This window comes from Camarhynchus parvulus, chromosome 3 (assembly GCF_901933205.1).
Source record: "Camarhynchus parvulus chromosome 3, STF_HiC, whole genome shotgun sequence".
NCBI classification, from domain to species: Eukaryota; Metazoa; Chordata; class Aves; order Passeriformes; family Thraupidae; genus Camarhynchus; species Camarhynchus parvulus.
This window is the reverse complement of record NC_044573.1, coordinates 68,363,787-68,383,232: the sequence shown is the minus strand read 5'-3', so window position 1 is coordinate 68,383,232 and position 19,446 is coordinate 68,363,787. Positions and strand designations below refer to the sequence as shown.

Below are 19,446 nucleotides of genomic sequence, written 5' to 3'. Positions count from 1 at the left end.
TTAGGGGTGATTCAACAAGCAGAGAGACATTCAGAAATTAATTACATTATCAAAAACATCTTGAAAAGCGACAGCCCTGGGATGCAAATAGACTGTCGGTTTTGGTCCTTGGTTTCATGAATAGAACAGTTAGAAGCAGCATAGTCTCAGTTAAGTATGAGGTTTCTACCTAAATTTAAATTATGCAGAGCAATTATTCAAACATCTATCTATTCAGTGCAGCTAATCAATAGTACTATGTGTAATTCAGCCAGCCACCACTGTCTTGTCACTTCAGTCTTTTACATTCAGATTTCCATAAATGAGGTTAATGGTCTTAGTTAAAAGAAGCTACTAATTTTGCCAGAAAGTTTTAGGATGGATGCTCTTTACAGAGATTAAGTGTCATAAGAAGGAAAAAAAGCAGCAGAGCTGAGTCTAAGCCAACAGATAGCTACCAAATAGCACGAAACTCTAGAGCAGATTGCTACTGGAATATCCTGGAATCTGCTGTCAAGAGCATCTGGACAGGCAACTTCCATGTCATATTTTGAAGACTAAGGAAGCTTCTCTAGCTCACTTCCTTCCCATATAAAAGACAACTTCAGCAGTGCTGCCTGTGAACTGCAGTTCAGCCATCCAGCACCTGCATTGCACCAGTGGTCAAACCAGCACAATGCTGGTCTATGTGGTCTATGATTGCATCTTACACCAGACTTGTATCAGTTTATTTTCCTAATTCTATTTGTAGAGCAGAGCTATTTTAAACTAGGAATAATGTCATAATATAAATTATGTAAACATTCCTTTTTCTATAGGATGGCATAGTTTTCACTATCTAGTTGAAGCTGGATTGATGCTTCTCATGCTAGGCAGAAAGGCACCCTTTTCCCAAAGTTATTAAAGTCACAGATCTGTTGATTGCCTCTCACGAGTGGTATTCCAGCTTTGGTTCCAGAACACAGGAACAGCCTTTTATACCTTTATGTGTTCTTTAACACTTCCAGAGCAGGTGCCAGCATCTAAGGGTATTTAGTGCTGGCTGTTAGTGATGCACAACTGCACTGTGGAAGAGCATCACAGTGAAGCTGTAATACCAGTTCACTCGGCAGAGTAAACCCCTCCTCCTCAGAAAGCATGAGACACTCCACACTCAAGGTCAAGAGTGACAAAATATTTGAAGTGCATTTTCACTTTTATTTCAAAACTTTAGACAAGTTACTTTAGTATATAAATTCTTTTTTTTCCCTCTTACAGAATATAAAGATAATTCCCTCATTACTTCAGTATAAAGTGTTTTACAAGCTTGAAGACAATTGCATAAGTGTTTCTCATACAGAATATCAGAAATAAAGCAGTCTTTCTACAGACATTCAGACAGGTGACTACCTCAGAAACAGCATAGCAGTTTAGTCAAATACAAGTGAACATGTGACACTACAGTTGTGAAAGTTCAAGTAAGGCCAAGTCAGTAAACATTGTTAAGTCATTGCAAATAATAGTGGAAAGGTTTGTTAGACATTGCAAGGGGTGGATGGTTTCATAGTATAATACTCTTAAATCAAGGATTCAGAGGGATTTAGCTAGAAGACAAGTGAGTTCTTAAATGCTACAAAGCATATGCAAAGACCAAGCAGTGTACTGGTGTTAGTGGAGACTTCGTGCCTGTTCATCCTCAGCATGCTAAGACAAACTACAACCTCTTAAAACCAAGCATAAGAACCACTAATATTTGAGAAGATGCTTTTAAAATTCAAGTATGCCTTATTTTGGATGGTGTGTAGTTTTTATCTATTACTTCATCTTGTAAGAACATGTGAAGACAACGCTCGTTCTGTGCCAGTGGGTGGCCTGCAACCCTGGAGAGAAAAAAAACCAAGCATTAGTGTGAACCAATTGAGCCTACTTGCAGCTATCCTGCAGATCAAGGTTTGTACCAATAACCTATTGTTCTTCACTTGGGCACAGATCCCACTTTCACTTCACTGTTGGCAACTAGAATGCTGTCTAGTAGCAAGATTTATCACACTTCCCCAGACGAAGTTAGTCCATAGGAACCCTGAGCTACCTCTGATCCCTTGGAAGCATCTTACATCATCTGTCACCTGCAATTGATGGGACTATCCAAGTAAGTGCTTATTCTAGCATTAGGAAATTAGAGCTAAGAAAGGCAAGAGGATTTTTTTTAAAAAAGGTCTTAACACCTTTGCCATGGGACACCCTTTTAAAGCCCACTTATCTCCTCCATTTTCAGTGTCACTGAGCAGCAGCTCGTTGCAGCAGAGCTGAAGCCTGGCTCCAGCAGGGGGTGCGAAGGTTTTCCAAAGGCTCAGGCACTGCTCCAGACAGAGAATGGACCCTAACCAATGTCCTGGCCTGGATGGGCAGCACTGCACACAGCCAGGGGCTACTGGCCTTTCTGCTCATTGCACATGTGGTAGCTTGCAAACACAGGAGACAGAACTTGCCTGTTCTAGGGGACACCAGCATCTCTAATGTAAATTTAATTTAAGCTGAAAAACCATCCTTTTAACTGTAAAGGAGCTGAAATTGAATTAGGAGACACTCAAAAACTTCGAAGAAAATCACAAGGTACTGCACTTGAACACTTAAAATACCATTTTTATCATGCAGGTAAAAATCCAAAAGAATCAGATAGCTGAAAGTTCATCATTTATGGACACAAATATCTAATGCAGTTTGGTTTGAAAAAAACTACATCCAGTTGGTCAATCAAGACAGACTTCTTTCTTAGGAGAGAAAAGTCCGCCATGGTCCCAAGGGCAGCTTCTGTAAGCCTTGTGGCCCCTGTGTCTGTCAGAACATTTCTACTCATCTGGCTGAACACATGCAAAACATATTCAGCTCCAGTGGCTCAGCACCACTTTCAAGCACTCCTGTGCACCTTCTCCAAATTTATCTATTAGTGTTTATTTCACCACAGAACATACTCACTTGTCACTACTCACTTGTCATTAAGGGCAACCTATAATGAGGAAGCTGAGCTCTCCTATTCAGTATTGATGGATTATTTCAAGAGCAGTTATAAAAATGTATCCATCTTGCCAGGTTCTAGAAAAAGGCCAGCAATCTCAAGCACTAGGTCATAAGGATGACAGTCTAGAGTAACTAGTTTGAGTTTCTTACCCCATCAGAATGAAGTTACTGATGTCAAACTTCAAGGAAAAGATATATAGGAGAGGATGAGGCAGCAGTAAATTCCTTCTTCCTTTCAGGAAGGGTTGAAAATCGGTGGCTGAATTGCAAGACTAGATTTGATCTCCGATTCAGCTCTTGGTTTCACAGGAATACCTCACTCTGCATTGGCTTTCCCTCAGTATTTTTCACCAAGGTGACCCTTACATATAGCAGCTGCTACTTCAAGAATTTTCATCTATTTCTAAGTCAGGTCGAGGCACACAAGTGTTGAGGCATAAGCACCCTTGTGAATGTCACTGTATGTAGTATTGATAGTGGTGCCAGCAAACTGGCCCAAGAGAACTGACTCAAGCTGCACTCTTGTGATTCAGATTTTACATCTAGAGGGACAAAACTTCTCCATAACATCCATCTCACACTCCTGAATATTAAGAACTAGCATCGGTGCACCAAGATCTCCTTTGTTCCAGTGGTATCAGTTATCTGAGGGACTCTTTAATTCCAGAAGCAAAGATCAACTTTGATTATGCAATAATGTGAATGTATTATGCAAAGGACCTTCAGGTATAAGTTCACCAGTGCCCGAGTACTTGGCAGAAGCCTTAAAGTTTCTACATGGTTCAAAACTTTAGTAACATTTACCTAATGAGTCAGTCATGCCATTAGAATACACTGATGAGTTAAATTGCTATGATTTGTGCCTGGAAAGCTTTATTCCAGATGTACTCAACTCTGCCACTACATCAATATCTACATTAATCTCAGTTTATGTTTCAAAGGAAGAAAAATGAACCAAGAAGTTTTACACTTCCACAAAATCAATTTATTACTGGCAGCAAGACTGAAAATGGATACTGATAAACTGGCCATTCCATTTCTGTCAGCTATACAGAGTTTTTCAGAGAGACAGGGTAAGATGACTGTTTCACATCAGCTGCTTCAGACCACCAATAGTCCTCATCCGTACATATTGCTAGACTCAGCATACAAAACTTTCAGTAAGTGCACTTTTTCTCCATTTAAGATAGAGTTCCAAGGCTGCATGGATAAAGGTTGTACTTTACAGCCATGACTGCCTTGATTTTACAGCAAACTCAAACATATTCCATCTTACTACTTGGATGCCTTGCAAGTTTACTCCACTTGTCTTTGAACAGCAAAAAGAGTAGTCTGAAGCATTTTACCAGTTCATAACCATTCTAAAATGAGTTAAGAAGCAACTATGTGAAGACAAATTTCATAGATTTCATATGGTCACACTTACTGGTACAGGACAGACAGTTCTAACCAGTCTAACCAGTCACTTGCACCTCCAAGACACACGCCTGAACTAACAGCAATTGACAAGTACATTTTCCTAAGTTCTGGCATAACTCACAGGCATCCTCTGTTCCTGTTAAACAGCATTACTATTTGAACAAGGTTAGAATGCCAGGGGAACTGACAGGCTTGAACTCCCTGAGGGAGCAGTCCCAAATGCAGTGGTCTGAAGAGCATTAACCAGAAGAGCTGGTTAATTGACAACACTCCTTAGCCACTGTTTGGATCTACACTGTTAAAGAGATTCAACCAGCTACTCAGGTCAGTGTACAGACAGTGGTTAGTAGTGTCAAATGGTGGAAAAAGAATCATAAGACTTTGTTACTATAATTTCTGCTCACCGTTTGAAAGGTAGGGACAAAATCCATAGTGACTATTTCAAACTATGTGTGCATACCTCAAGTAGTGTTTTTACTTCAGAATCTTCAGAAAGATTCTCAAGATGATTAGAGAAAATATGCATCATCACACAAACTGATAATACCTCACATCTGCAATCAAAGTAAACTGCTGTAAATCCACTGTAAGCTCTACTGTTCACCCAGTTGGAAGATATCTTTCCAGAAATTATAAAGTAGAATTATTTTGAACACTATAATTTTAGTAGCAATTTGCATAAATTAACAACAACACTAACAGTCATTTCAGCTGTTCAGGTAAGCACTAAGATACCCAAACTAAACATGGGATAAGTAATGTTAGTATGTCCTACTGCAAGATTATGTGAAAATTAATATTCTGAACCTAGTGCAGTTACCATCCTTAGGAGGATTAGTAGCTTCAATTCAGTTTTCAGGGCTGAGCTCCAGGTTTGTCTCTAAATAACTAGATCCAACACTTACTTGTTTATGAATTGTTCAAGAGCCTGCTTCCTTTCCTCTATAAAGGAATCATCAAATATACCATCATCTCCTCGGAAGGGGAGCTGGCGGAGAAGAGCTTTTCCTGGTAGAGGAGGTACCACAACCTGAAAGATTTACACAAGTGTCCTCAAGTGCAGCCTGTAAGCAAGTTCATCCACCTCTTCCCCCTAGAAAACCCAACTCACCACTCACATTCCTAGTGAAGTAATAAAACATGAGCAGAGAAGAACAGTACTTGCCCGCATGCGTAAGCTGAAATCAAGTAGTTTATCTCTGAATTAACTCAAACCCACTAAAACAAAAAGCCTCTGGCTTTTTGTACAGCACTGAGGCTTGATAAAAAGACTGACACACTGGCTTATTTCTGGGCATTTTCAATCACAGTATCTGCTTTATAAGATACATGCTTTATAACACAATGAAAACATTTCAGCATCATGACTCTTTGTATGTCTATGAAGACTTGTATTTACTTTTCATTTTACTTACTTTGCTTTCTCTTTCTAGTTCATTCCTTAGCCATTCAAAGTCACTATATCTTCTTCTGACTGTAGATTCTTTCAGTTTGAAGATAGGTAGATTTGTCTGAAAACAAGAACACAAGCTATTGATTAGACAGATAGAAGTTTTGATAAGCAAAGGCAAGAACCAAGCTGTTAAGTTACACAGTAGTTCCATTTAAGCAACAACAGTAGTACTGTGAAACATTCAAGATACAGAAATGGAGATAAGGCTCTAAGCTACATGAGTGAGCTGTGCCTTGAACTGCATAGCTATGAGCTTCATTTATAAAGTATCCCAATTACTGGTATTCTGTCATCATATCACCAAGCAGAATATTTGACCTGCTGGCCACTTGAGATACTTCTAAGGTTGCAGAAGCATCTGCTATTCTTACTGTCTCAGGAGCTGGATTCCCAATATATACAAAATCGGAGGTGGGAAGGGGGAAGAAATTCTTATTCCACACAAGTTTCTCTTACTGCATTCAAGGGAATGTTTCAGATATCAGCATAGGACATTACCCAAACTTCCTGCACTTTTCTACTCCCTGATACAACATGGCCTCCAGCATCTTCAAAATCAAAACCTGTAAGTCTTACAGTGAATCCATTCAGGACTGATGAAGATTTGATAGCACAAGCTGCCAAGTTTGGGTAGCTACAGAGAAGCCAACAAGGCTGAGATGCATTACAACATTCAGTGCTGAGGAGATCAGACTGTTTGACTACAGAGTTAAACCTAGCAGAGCATGACTAGGAAGAGCTTTGCTGAACAAGGCTAGGAGGCAGCACTCACACCTAACACCCTTGAAAGGGAGCAAGGTTATAATTCTGCACAAGACCATGTTAAATACACAGGCACCCTGCTACAAGTCCTTATACTAACTTGTGTGAGAGCCTGTATTACTTCTGTTCATTCTCATGGTGCAGTGTTATCCCACTTTTGCAATCCAACTCGCACATTATTTTAAAAGTACACACTGAGAGAATCCTCTCCTAATGAAATCCTGGCTAGAACACTACAAAATTGTTTCTAGGAGTTATGACCTTCTAAACGTAAGAGCATGAGCCTGTAATTACCATACACAACCAGAAGTCACAGAATAATGCCTACTGTTGTCAGACTGCAAATTCACTAACAGTCTTTGTATACTTTTAAAGAAGCCTCTTGAGGAGCACTCTAGGAAGCTGATGTTCATTTGGGACTACAGTTACCTCCAGCTTTCCTGACAGCAGATGCACAGTAGTCATTCTCAGCTACTGCCTTTTACTTTTTGTTGTTTTGGTTTTTATCTTGTAGGCCACCTAACTCAGGATCTGGTCACTCTTTGAGCAGATACTCCTGTGCAATATCATTTGTAGCATGCTATGCTTAAGCTATCACTAGGGAATACTTTTGGCTGCTCAAAACAGGTTTAATTGCAGATATATTTTCCTGCACTGGGCAGGTCCATTACTTGGGTCATTGTATTGCTGCCAGCCAGTCACACAATAGTACTTGATAAGTTAGTTGTGTACTTTCACATTATGCAAGTTAGTTCATAATTTACACGTGATAAAGATTAGAACAATATTTTGTTATCTTATTGCTAAATGTTTGAAAGTATTCCAGCTCTCTTTCCCAGGTAAAATATTGTTGACTGTACTTGTGACTAATAATAAAATTGCATTTAAGACTAACATCAGATGTCAGGCTTTATAAATAAACACTCTTGTCTTGATGGTAAGAATACTCTACTCAAGAGTGAATACAGCTAGGTTCCCCAGAATGCATGAAGGAGATTCCCAGAAGTTAAGTACTGGATTATTCTCCTCTGATTTCACCTATTGTTTTTTTAACCAAGTTCACCATTACATAGTACAACATCAACTCTTTGTCAGTGTCTCTGGTAGAAAATCCTTTAAAATATTTAACATATAGGTTCTCACCTGCAGAAAATATTAATTTCTCTCTCAAGTTACTAAAAAAGGGATTAGAACTGGATAAAAGCAGCTAAAAAACACAAGTTCCCAGGTCTTCAGGAACTCTTTTCATGCTTCTAGGCATGAAGTCTATAAAGCTAATCTCTAAACAACATATCAGGCTTACAAGTACAATGTGGGGTAGAAGTGCCAATTGAGCTCACTTTACCTTCTAGATTCCCTTTTCAACTTTTGACATGCTAGCTCAGCTAGCAAGTTGGAGAAAAGGACAGAGTTCTTTGCTTTCCCTGTGAATTGAAAAATCTTCTCAAATTTTGATCATAAGTACCATAAATATTCAGACTGTAAAGTATGTCAAAAGGCATGGACTAAATTAAGTGTCTTGCAAGTCACAAATTGGCAACTATATTCTAAAACAAAGTACATGTTCGCCTGGTCTGGATACGAACTAGAGAGATCTACTGAGATCAATTTCTAAACCTCACATTTCTTTAAACCCTGAAATTGCAGCAATTCTCCTTCCTCTAGAAGTAAGTACTGACAGAGCAGTGTTCCTAAGGTAAGCAGCTGTTAGGAAGGATCTATTTAAAAATGCAATTTGAGAGTCCTGTTTTATACTGCTTCACCTATTTACATCTTAGGTCCCCATTTTTAATTCAGGCTTTGTTCACATCTGAAGTTACTGTACAGGCCTTTATCACTAAGGATTATTGTCCTGTTTGAACAGATCACCCTTTGCTTCAGTAGGATGGGCTTCTGCACGTCCTACCATCTCTATCTCCCATGGATAGACAGTTTTCATTAAGCAAGCCAGACACCTCCTGAAGCATGGGCTTTCACTGGACAAGAATTTGGTAGAAGGAGACAATCCTGAAGAGTCAACAGAAACTTTCATTTTCTATTAAACTGTCATTTCAGGACCATGCAGGCTATCAAAAATGTTATTCTCTGCTTGACATTTTATGTGGAGTTATCCTTATTCAGTCACTAAGGTGCCACCAGCTATTCTGAGCGCTTCCCGTGCTTTGCTTGTCTCCTAGAACAGAGAGCAGAGTAAGGCACAAAACTTGAAGTCGGGCTAGTTTCACTTTTATGAGCATTTCTGCCCATGCTTATTCAGCATTATAATATCAACTTTCTGGCCTGCTGAGCTGCTAAGTCTACTATCAAAAAACTCATGACAGCATGAAACATGGAACAGCTCCTGGAGCACAGCTCATTCCTGTAATAATTTCAGTACAATTTCTGCAGCAATTCTTTCTTCAGCTGTGTAATAATTACACCATTTATTGGAAAAAAAAAATCAACAGCTTCTTAGTCCAAAATCATGTTGCTTAGCAGTTTGAATGCAAGCCTTCAACCTGAAAGGATTATGCATCACCCAAGATGTTAGACAACTGTAAATCACTAGTCAGAATTGCAGATAAAGTATTGTTGCAGAAGCACAAACAAACCAGTTCTGCAGAAGTCACACACAGCCCAAAATCCAAAGAAAGTCAAGACAGATTTTATGTAGCACTGTCTCTTTTTTAGACTGTATGTAGACACCATCAGGCTTTCTCTGACAACTGTCAAACAGCCTGTACTCTGTTGGGGCAGTTAATGGCCAGCCAGTACACCAGAATAAATATTGTCCAAATTGTGCCAAGTTACATTACATAATTAAACAACAGGTGACAAACTCAGATTGCCCTCCTGCATTTCTCCACTCAGACGCCAAACAAACTTTCTACAGTCATTTGGCTAGTGCTTGACAAACCAGAAATGGGAAAGAGTGGTTCCCTACTAACAGACTTCAGGGCAAAGTCTGTGTTCCTGGTCAGCATGTCTCTTCAGCTTCATTTATGTCACCATAACATATTCAACTTTGATCCTGACTCTACATTCAGGAGATTCCCAGTTCACCTTGGAAGCAAATGACAATCCTAAGACAGTGGCTTAGATAACCAGGTAACAGTCTTCCAGCTTGTAACACAGTCACTCCCCAAGCTATGCCCAGTTAGAAGCTAAAAAATTGTTTCTGTATGCAATGGAAGAGAATTTCACAAACAGAATGCAAGTAGTTTGAGTACTAGTCAATACTGTCCATTCAGCTTCAGATACAGTCATCAATGCAGCCATTCTGGCAAACAAATTACCTTACATGCAGGAGGAAAACTACACTAATTTATTTGTTTATAATTAGTTTAAATTAATAAAATAATTTTAAGTATTTTTAAATCTTCGTTTTTAGACTACCTTATCCACTGAGTGGAAAAAGTCTTGCAAATAGTCAGACTTGCTCCTAAAAATTTGTTTCCAGACATAAATCAATGCAAATAGCATTTGGGTTCCTTCAAAGAGCATGCTGACACTCCACAAGATTGTGTGACACTGCAGCCCAGTCCAGCCCCACAATAGCACACTCCCCAGATGTTGTTGCTCAGCATAGTTTGAGGTAAATTTGGCTAATTTCTTCATCTGCCACCATAACACTCAGCAGCAGCACTGCATTGCCTGTGTCTCCCACTCCTAACAGATTGAGAATAAAGCTGCACTGTTGCCACAGCACCTACTTTGATGTCATCTTTTCAAGTAGGTTATGGTAGCCTTGAGAGAACTCTATTTCCATTAAAATAGAGTGAAAGAAAGCACACAGCTCACTTTTGATAAAAGTTTGTGGCTTTGACTCTCAGAAGCTAAATTCAAGCATCTTGACTGTCTCATGCAAGCTGTAATCTTTGTCAAGAGCCTACAACCTTTGACTACATTTACAGAGCTCTGTAAATGGGGTACCACAGTAAATAGCATTCAGGGTGGATAAAAAAAAGCATTATGATTTTCTTAACATAAGAGCCTGCTGTCCCTTAGTACAAGAAACTGGCTCCAGCAGTCCACTGTTATTGCAGAAACCTTGCCAGTGGTTTGTTTCCTTCCCGACTCGACATAAGCAGCTACCTCTCAATTTCCTACAATTATGAAAAGCAAGAAAGAAGGAAAACATGCTTTAAACTTCAGTTTCTAGAAGCTTGGATTTTTGGTGGGTATATTACTGAAGGAAAGCTCTTTCCCCACTGCAAAATGTAAGACTAGAGACTGTTATTTTTCTAAGTTTCAGTCCTTTTCATCAAAAGAGAGTTCTATCTCCCCCTTTTCCCTATTTGGTGTCCAGATCTACTGAAGGTACATCATATTAAAAAAAAAAAAGTTACGAGAACACTGAAAGATCTGACCGTGCAAGTTTTAAACAATGCTGACTTAAACTATACCAAGAACTTTTGAGCTTCCCACTCTGCAGTACTGGAGCTATGGGGCCAGGATGTTTTCTACCTTGAAAACTAACACAGTGAAATCCTAATAGCAACATAATGACAGAGACTAACATAACCTTTGCCAAATCCAGTGCTTTGAGGCCAGAGTTGCTCTCTGAAAAATGAGCATAGGGATGCCCATATTTTTGCCAAAAAGCATCCATCATCACCTGAACAAGTTCAACAACATCATGAACAGCTGAATTATGGTATGCCACAGTTAAAAGACTCTGAATAGGGAAAGCTAAGAAAAAGAGATTGCTTAGTGTTTCTTAATTCTTTAGGTTCCATGCTCAGAAGCCAAAAATAAAAACTGGAGCCTGCTTTGAGGACACATTTGGACAAAGATTTTTACAACACAGACAGAACTAGTAACTAGATTGGGGTTAGCAAGTCAAAGCCTCCTGTGAAATACCAAATACTGATTTGAAAGAGAAGGGATTGCTACTTTTACACAATTCAAGGTGCAACAGCCATATGGCTCTGATTTGACCTACTGTAATGTTCTTACTCATTCCTCATTAGGAATGACTGAAAAGGGATCACATTAAGTTGATGCTTTAGCATCATTACTGACATCTATCAGCTACAGTCAAATGGGGATAAAAAAATTTCAGTGAATTGCTGAAGTTACTAATTTTTTATCAAAAACTAAACTTTTAATATGCTTTGTGAGCTAGAGACTGTCTAGCATCCCTATACTTCAAATACACAAGAAAAAAAGCAGTAAGTTAACTACCTTAAAAGTGAGTCCACTAAATAGCAAAAAATTCTCTTCATATTTCCAGTTTTACTGGAACTGTAACACAACACTCCTAAGTAGTCACTAAAAGCGATAGGAAGGCTTCCAACTCCTATTCATTAATCTGCAGCATATCTTAACACTTAGAGGGTGCTACAGTTTAGGCCTACAGAAATAATCTCTAAAGCTTTATTTCCAGGTCTAGAGGTGGCACTAAACCACTTATATATAGCTTCATTTTCTTCTGGATTTTAGAGTAAAGTTGCTATACACTAGCTTATAGTTATACTTTCAAATAGGCTTTGTGGCCAACACAAAGTCATACGGGAGAATCTTCTGGGGTATAATACAGATTTTGAATTGGATTCTAAAGAAATAACCAAACCATGGACCTATATTCATTTGGTAGAACATTTGTTTTTATACTTTGACTAGAAGGTTAGGGCTTCTCCATCCTTTTTATGTTAGAAGTTAGAGCAACAATAGCAACTTCAAACCCTTTACTCAGTGTTACAGTTCCACAGGGTATTTGGATTATGCACTTGTTAAAACAGCCTCCAGTAGTGCAACTCGCATTGCTTTACCAAGTGAAAAAACTTTAAATAAAATACTTCCCTTACTGTTAGAAGACATAAACCTCTGCTGCATCATTTATTTCCCCAGATGAAAAGCAGCAGAGACCAGACTGCTCTAAAGTTCAAGCTGACACTTTTTCAGCAAGCCATCTAAAAATAAACACGTATCAAAACTCCCTGGCATCACATGCCTACCTGGACTACAGCCATCTGTTCTATAAAGATTAGTCATTGTACCATTTGATTTGGTCTGTTCTGCACTGTACTAGAGTGCAATCCTAAAACATGACAATCAAGGCCTGCACTGCATGTGCTAAAATAAAAGGAGGGCAAGTCGCCAGTTAAACTAATATATTAATAAGAAGCATTATTCAGAAACTTGGTTATTTTACTTACACAGTAACAGACATCAATGCCAAACTAGTTCAAACCTTTGGACCAGCCTCTTGAACCTAGTTTAATTACAAACCTCTACAGAAAAAAACCAGCTGCTCAAGAGTAAATCCACTTTCCTTGCTTTGGAAGTTCCTTTCATCCAAGCCATTCTACTTCTCTGTCTCCCTAATCAGTATCCTTGGAAATTCTTAGCCTTCCAGTTATCTTTTTCTGAATTACTGCTTGAAGGAATAGTTAATGTTTGTGAGGATGCAGTATCCAGGCTGTAGAACAGAAAAACGCTCACCTGAATCACTGCATTTTTATTCTTTGTAGAGGAGTCTGAGAATACCTAACTGGTAGCAGTGTCTAGAATGGGTTTTAAAAGCACAATTTACTATAGTTAGGGCAGACTTGCAGTGTTAGGCAAGATTTGTAGTAGTAGAGAAATAGAGAATTACTGCTGATTATGCATCCGTAAACACATCCCCACTGAGTCAGTGTTTAGTCATGACTCCACCACTAAACTGTGCAATGCTGAAGTCAACTACAGGAATGGCTGATTTTATTATTTTTGTGGTGGGAGAAGAATTTGCAGCTCCAAACATGAAGGACAGGACATTTGGAACTGTTCAAGGACAAAACATTGCAAAACACATTCAAGAGCACCACTTTGCAAAATATGGCACAAGTGCTTCCTGAGCAAGTTTGACTTTCAGTTAACTTTCTTACATGTCTTACTCTGACTTGATCACAGCAGTCAGACTACAATCAGTTAATCACGAATCAGACCACTATAAACATGCTGAAATGTCAATATTGTATCCAAACTAGGTCTTGAAAAAATTGGTTAAGGAGAGAACAGGACTTTCACAAGCAATGCAAGTTCAGCAGTACTCAGATAAACTTCCCCAATCCCTGGAAACCAATACTATTCTTAATACAGCAGGCACTTCACAGCCTGTGTATTCATTTCCTTCCCCACACTGGACCTACACAGTCAAGCACCTCTGCAGGTCAGCAGAACATACAGGAAACCTGACTGCTGCCCTAAAGAGCACTGGAACCACCCAACTATTGCATTTCACAATGGAAGCACAGCAAGACATTCCCTTACTACACCACAAGACAAGCAACTTCACTATGGAATATAAAAAAGCTAAGGTAAACCTTAGGGCCAAATTTAGTAATACTGATCAGAGGCAAGAGGCCATTGAACATTAAAGAACAGAGCTAAGATGACAAAGGCTTTTAGTTTGGCTTTGGTTTGACAAAAAAGAATTCTTTAACTATTTGGACTAATAGCTCCTGTAACAGGTATTTTATTATACTTCTAACTGTCAGTTTGAATATCAATGACTTCTCTGCAAGTTCTCACTAACCATGAACAGATGATTTAACCCTTTAGTCTAGGTGACAAACCCAACCAAAATGGGCAGCACAGAAGCCACTTTTACTTCTACAGAAACAAAACCAGATGGAATAGTGTTAACAGTTTATTCCCAGAACACTGAATATTCTGATTTCGAAGAGATCCACAAAAATCATGAAGTCCAACTCTTAAGAGAAGAGCCTACACAGGGATTGAATCCACAAGCCTGGTGTTATTTAGCACCATGCTCTAACCTACTGAGCTATTCTCAGGTTTGCCAAAGGGATACTTCCTAAAATGTAGCAAGTTCCTGGATACCCATATGCTTCGTTGACAGTATTCCAACCGAAGCACTTATCTCCTATGGCACTGCCTTTACAATGGGTGTATGGCTGTGACGTGTGACACCAGCCACTGGATCAGTCAGCTTGTAAAGATTAAGTCTTGTCTCCTTAAAGGATTTAACAACTGAAGCTATTGCACAGAATCTGCTTGAGCAAAGACCTTCCTTTTGACCCACTTACCAAGAAAACTATATCTCAACTACAGTAGAAGACAGATGATACCTGGAACTGGACTGAAGACTAAATACATATTGTAGGATGCTAATATGATAATTGTAATTTGTTCTGTTTGCTTCCTGGAATTCTGAGAGAGAACTGGCTTTTAGTCCATAAATAGTAAAGGCATGCCCATGCCCTCATTCAAGAGTGTTGACTTGAACAAGCCCACGGTGAAAAGGTTTAATAATAAAAAGAGAAGAGCTAATAAAAACTTATGAGAAACAGCATGCAGGGGTATTAACACCGAGAATCTGACTTTTGGTTCACATTTTTCCTCAAGAGGAAAGGGCAATTAAGTAGTTTACTGTATTCCTTTAGCAGGCAGTCTAGCTGATTATGTTAATTTTAAATGCTGCACAATCACCATATTGTGATCATCTAGATACCTTCAGATGAGGTAAGTACTTTACCAAGTTTTATTTCACTAGACAAAGCACTTAGAGCTTTATACCCTGCTGCATTATTCCCAGTCTGGCTCAACCTGAGCCTTCACACACAAAGGACACCTCAGAATGGTACAAATGCTCTGCCTGATGCTACTGATGGAAAGAAAATTCTCAAGTACCCTGTCAAAAATATGACCCACACAAATTTGCTATTTTAGCACAGCAGGATGGCATTTTCTATCACTTACTTCCAAACAAGATGTTTGACTTTCATTGCGAGGCTGCACTGTAGTGGCACATTGCCACACTGTGTGCCTTATAGTGGTTGCTACAGTGGAAAGCTTTCTGTCATCACCTTGTCCAGCTTGCCAAGAACAGACTGTTATTTAATGCACAGACTCAGGCTCAGAAAGTCAATACTTCGGCCAACTGTCCATCTGTGATGTAAGCTGCCTGGCTAGAAGTGCTGCATAGGGTGTAACTGCAGCACTCCTCTCAAGACTCCTTAAATGCTTGTCAAAGCACCATGCAACTACCCCAGCACACAGCCACCCTGCACAGAGACACTCACTGTGACAAACCTTCCTAAGTTCCAAACCACTACTGCCTTGCTTATGCAGTAGTGCACTGCTGAGCAGTCTACTCAAAACTTCAGAGTTCCCCATCAGGCTTTCCAACTTCCACCAGAACTTGATGAGTACAGCATTACAAGAACTAAAGCATGAAGTTGTTCCACTTGCTGCTTTCCAGACAACAGATATGCTTCAGCTGCAGTACCAGTTGAAAGCTTGCCAATAAAAGTTTTGGGGAAACTCTGCAGCATTTCACACACGTATGTTTTGCAAGATACTTTTTATCAGATATCACTTCAAGAGTCAGCTAGCAAGTTCAGTCTTTCCGAAAAACCCCAAAAGTGAAGCTTTGAGATTCGGACAAAGATAGAATTACAGAGTCTGTAAACACCATGACAATGGTACAAGCATAATTGTCTCAACACAAACTTGAATTTCAGAGTCCTCTCTGACAATGTTTCTGGCTTTGAATGCTCTCCAGCTGAAACATGAGGCTGCAGTCCTTTAGCTTTCCCCAGAATTTGGCAGCAGTTAAGCCATCCGTTTCTGCACACTTAACGTTTTACTGCAGGTGTTACTTGAAGACACAGCTCTCCAGATATGATACAGGTAACTCACACCGTCTTCTCAGGTTTGCTCTGCTGCTGCTACCAGCACTGTTGAAGGAAACCGCGTATCAGCTGCTGCTTTCTTACTTTCTGTGACCACAGGCACTTGTCAAACCACAGAGGCCACTGGTGACTACTGTCAGCCACACTCCAATGAGCAGCTTACGGTACTAGGCCTATCTTTCACAAATACAATGCCACAGCGAACCATGCTTGAATTCTCTCTCTATGCTGAAATTTGTGTATTAGCAACATGGTCCATGTTCTGCTGAGAAGCAGATAATTGATGCAAGTTTAGACAGTGAACATAATTCTGCATGACTTGTATTACCTGCTCTGTAGCCTTCCAGCACACAGAGACATAAAACTCAAATTTACAGATCATGGCAGCTATGAACTATGTGTATGGCAGTGCACAGCTGGAACAGGAATGATCTGGAGACAGTCCTGTATACCAGCATGAACAGATGTGAGCAAGGAGGGTGGAGGATGCAATGTTTACATAGTAGTCAGTCTGGGAGGAAGAACTGAGGAAGGTCACAGTACTATCACAGTGTACATTTGTTCAAATCATTCTTGGGCTTCATTACAATAGGAATCCAGAATTTTCTACCCTAAACACCAGGTGGGCTAAGACTAACTTGTCTCAAAACCTGTTCTTCTGCTTCCCTTTCTGATGAAGAACTTCAGCTGAGTATTTTAAAAAAATTGTTACTTTTTTAATCACAGGAAGTTTGACATAATTCCCAAGGCCATGTCATGGCCAAGTCCCTTTTGGATCATCTTCCCAGGATCCAAGCATTCCAAATCCTCAGTATCATGGAAAAAAACGTCATCAGGAACTTAAGGTGCAAATACTTTCCAGCAAGATAGAATTACATCTTTCTTGCAAGTGGATTGCTAGGGTTCTGATACGGGCAGTGCAATGCAACACAAATCTGCAGGTTTTAGTTTGACATCACACTGAGGCCAAACATAGGCTACAAGCGTGTTAGTTTATTCTTCCTGCCCCATAGACACATCCTGAAACACAGAAATTGATATACTGAACACGACAATTTATAAGCATCAGAAATAAAGAAGTATCCTCCCCAGTAGCTTTAGATTTCAGGAGATTTTTCTTTTTCAAGTAAGGTTACACCAAGCTGGGGACTTAGACCTTTAAACCCAGAAAATTCACACAAGGTTAAGTCTTATCTGGTGAAATTTAGTGACCGAGGCAGCAGCCCTTAGCTGTACCCTTCCCTGCTGTGAAGAACACATATTGCAAAGAATGTGTGCAGGGAATCAATGAAGCTTCACCTTTTATTACTGACTGTAACAACTGACCAGATTCAATCATATATAACATAGAAAAATTATAACGGAGCTCAGTTATAACAGAGCAAAGCTATACAAGGTAGCAGACTCAACTACAAACTATAAAAAAACCCCATCTGTAAGTGTCCAACTTCCTCAACCCAGCTTATTTCTAGCCATGTAGACCAAAAAGGGTTCCCTGCCTCAAGGCCCTACCAGACACAGGCAAGGACTGTGCTGTAGACACTGCATTTTTTGACCATTCCTCTGGGCCCTGTTTATGAAACTAGAATGGCCAGGGAACACAGTAATGACTTCACATAGCTTTTCTCAAGCTTAAGACTACTAGCCTTCGGGGCAAGTCACTGAACACAGCCCTTCCAGCTAGGAAGGACTCTAGTGTTACTAAGAAGAAGCATTTGACAGCAGCACATCGTGAGAAGCCCTATTTATTAGGCACTGCAATTTTATTTCAGGTTCAAAAAACCCAGGAAGCCCTCCTCCATACGCACACACCTTATCCGTTCAGCTGGCTCTGATCTAAGCGCGTGTGCCCACTAGACTTATTTACACCTTCTCTATGTACTTTTTGAGGCCGCTGGAATCCTGAACTTGACCTCTTCCTCAGGGCAGATCTACCCATATTACTCGATCTCAGAGAGTGGAGAGTTTGCTCTCCTCTATTTACCTGGAGACAGACAAGCAATGGCTCACAGTACAGCGATATTTCAGTGTGAGGACAAGCTGTACACAGCAGAGCCGAAAGAGCACTTGTCCTTTGGTTATCTGCACCGCCTGAGCTACCAGGAGCCCGACACAGAGTTATCAACCCCAGGCCGCGGATGGAGAGTCCACTGCGGCTCTGCCACCGCCCCCCAGCAGCCGTGACACTGGTCCTGAAGGACACGGCGGGGGGAGCCCGACACCGCCACCCCGCTCCCGGGCCGGGCCGGCGCTGCCTCACCTTGACGCGGATCTCGTAGGTGGTGAAGCGGCCGCGGCCCACCCCTACCGTCTGCGGGTTGCCCACGTCGATCTCCAGGAAGTTGCTGGGCGGCCCGTAGGCGTCGTTGAGGTTCTGCGGCTTGCTGATCAGCCGCCGGGTGTCTGCGATCGTCTCGGCCATGGCGGAGCGGGCGCCTTCTCCCCTGAGCCAGCGACCGAGCCCCGAGCGCCACTGCCGCTGCCGCCCGCACCGCCCGCCTTGCGCCCAGCTGACCGACCGGCGACGCTCACCCGCCGCCCGCCCGCGTCCGCAAGGCACGCTGGGTAATGGAGTTCTCAGGGGTCGCCCCGCTTGCTCATGCCTGGCGCGACCTCCCGTCTTCTGAACTACACGTCCCAGCGGGCGCTGGGAGCGCGCCGCGCAGCCCGAGAGCGCTGATTTGTCAGGCCCGCCCACCCCTTCGGCCGGGTGCGGGTGGCGGAGGCGGGGGAGTTGTGGGAGGTGGCTCTGGTCTTCTCGCACATCCTCATTCTTCGGGCATTGAAAGGACTGGGTGGGAAATGCTGTATATGCAAGGTGTTATGCAAAAGGAATCAGCCCGCTGGAAATGAAGGCTGGTGGAGATGCCCACCAAAAGCTTTGTGTTGAAAAGAAAGTCTTAAGTCGCTGACCCAAGCTGCAATCGAGGTGACGCTGTTGTTTGTAGTAGTGTTAAACCTTTTAAAACTTACTGCAGTTTTAACAAATTATGTACATTTAATAATAATATTACCAGCGGGGTCAGATTTTATGTCCTCATAGCTTGCAAAGCATAAGAGTTCTTAAAGGATAGGAAAGGAAAATAGTGTTTACAGAGTAAGTTATTAAAATGACTTGAGAGAGCAAGAAAGAGTGAGAGAAAGGGAGAAGCAGAGCTGACAGAATAGTCCCCTTCCAAGACATAAGATCTTTATTTCTCATTATCTGATTAA

General features: G+C 40.8%; 1 protein-coding gene across 2 annotated transcripts; it reads right to left on the bottom strand.

Annotated features, from left to right (window-relative positions):
* Positions 1-1,138: 1,138 nt before the first annotated feature.
* Positions 1,139-18,818, bottom strand: SNX3 (sorting nexin 3). Of its 2 annotated transcripts, XM_030945027.1 has the most exons (4): positions 18,494-18,799; positions 5,811-5,906; positions 5,301-5,425; positions 1,139-1,838 (listed from the first exon to the last, which is right to left on the bottom strand). In XM_030945027.1, the coding sequence occupies exons 1-4, from the start codon at positions 18,653-18,655 to the stop codon at positions 1,733-1,735; spliced, it is 489 nt and encodes a 162-aa protein (XP_030800887.1). In that variant the 5' UTR covers positions 18,656-18,799; the 3' UTR covers positions 1,139-1,732. The 2 variants fall into 2 exon arrangements, with proteins under 2 accessions (XP_030800887.1, XP_030800888.1); XM_030945028.1 differs by lacking the exon at positions 5,301-5,425 and having other exon boundaries at positions 18,494-18,818.
* Positions 18,819-19,446: the final 628 nt, after the last annotated feature.

Excerpts from the sequence above, each read along its gene's own strand:
- SNX3 (XM_030945027.1), bottom strand. The coding sequence starts at position 18,655 with ATGGCCGAGACGATCGCAGACACCCGGCGGCTGATCAGCAAGCCGCAG. Across the intron at positions 5,426-5,810 it reads AACTAGAAAGAGAAAGCAAA|GTTGTGGTACCTCCTCTACC; the intron begins GTAAGTAAAATG and ends TAAATCTTTCAG. Across the intron at positions 1,839-5,300 it reads CTTGAACAATTCATAAACAA|GGTTGCAGGCCACCCACTGG; the intron begins GTAAGTGTTGGA and ends TTTTCTCTCCAG.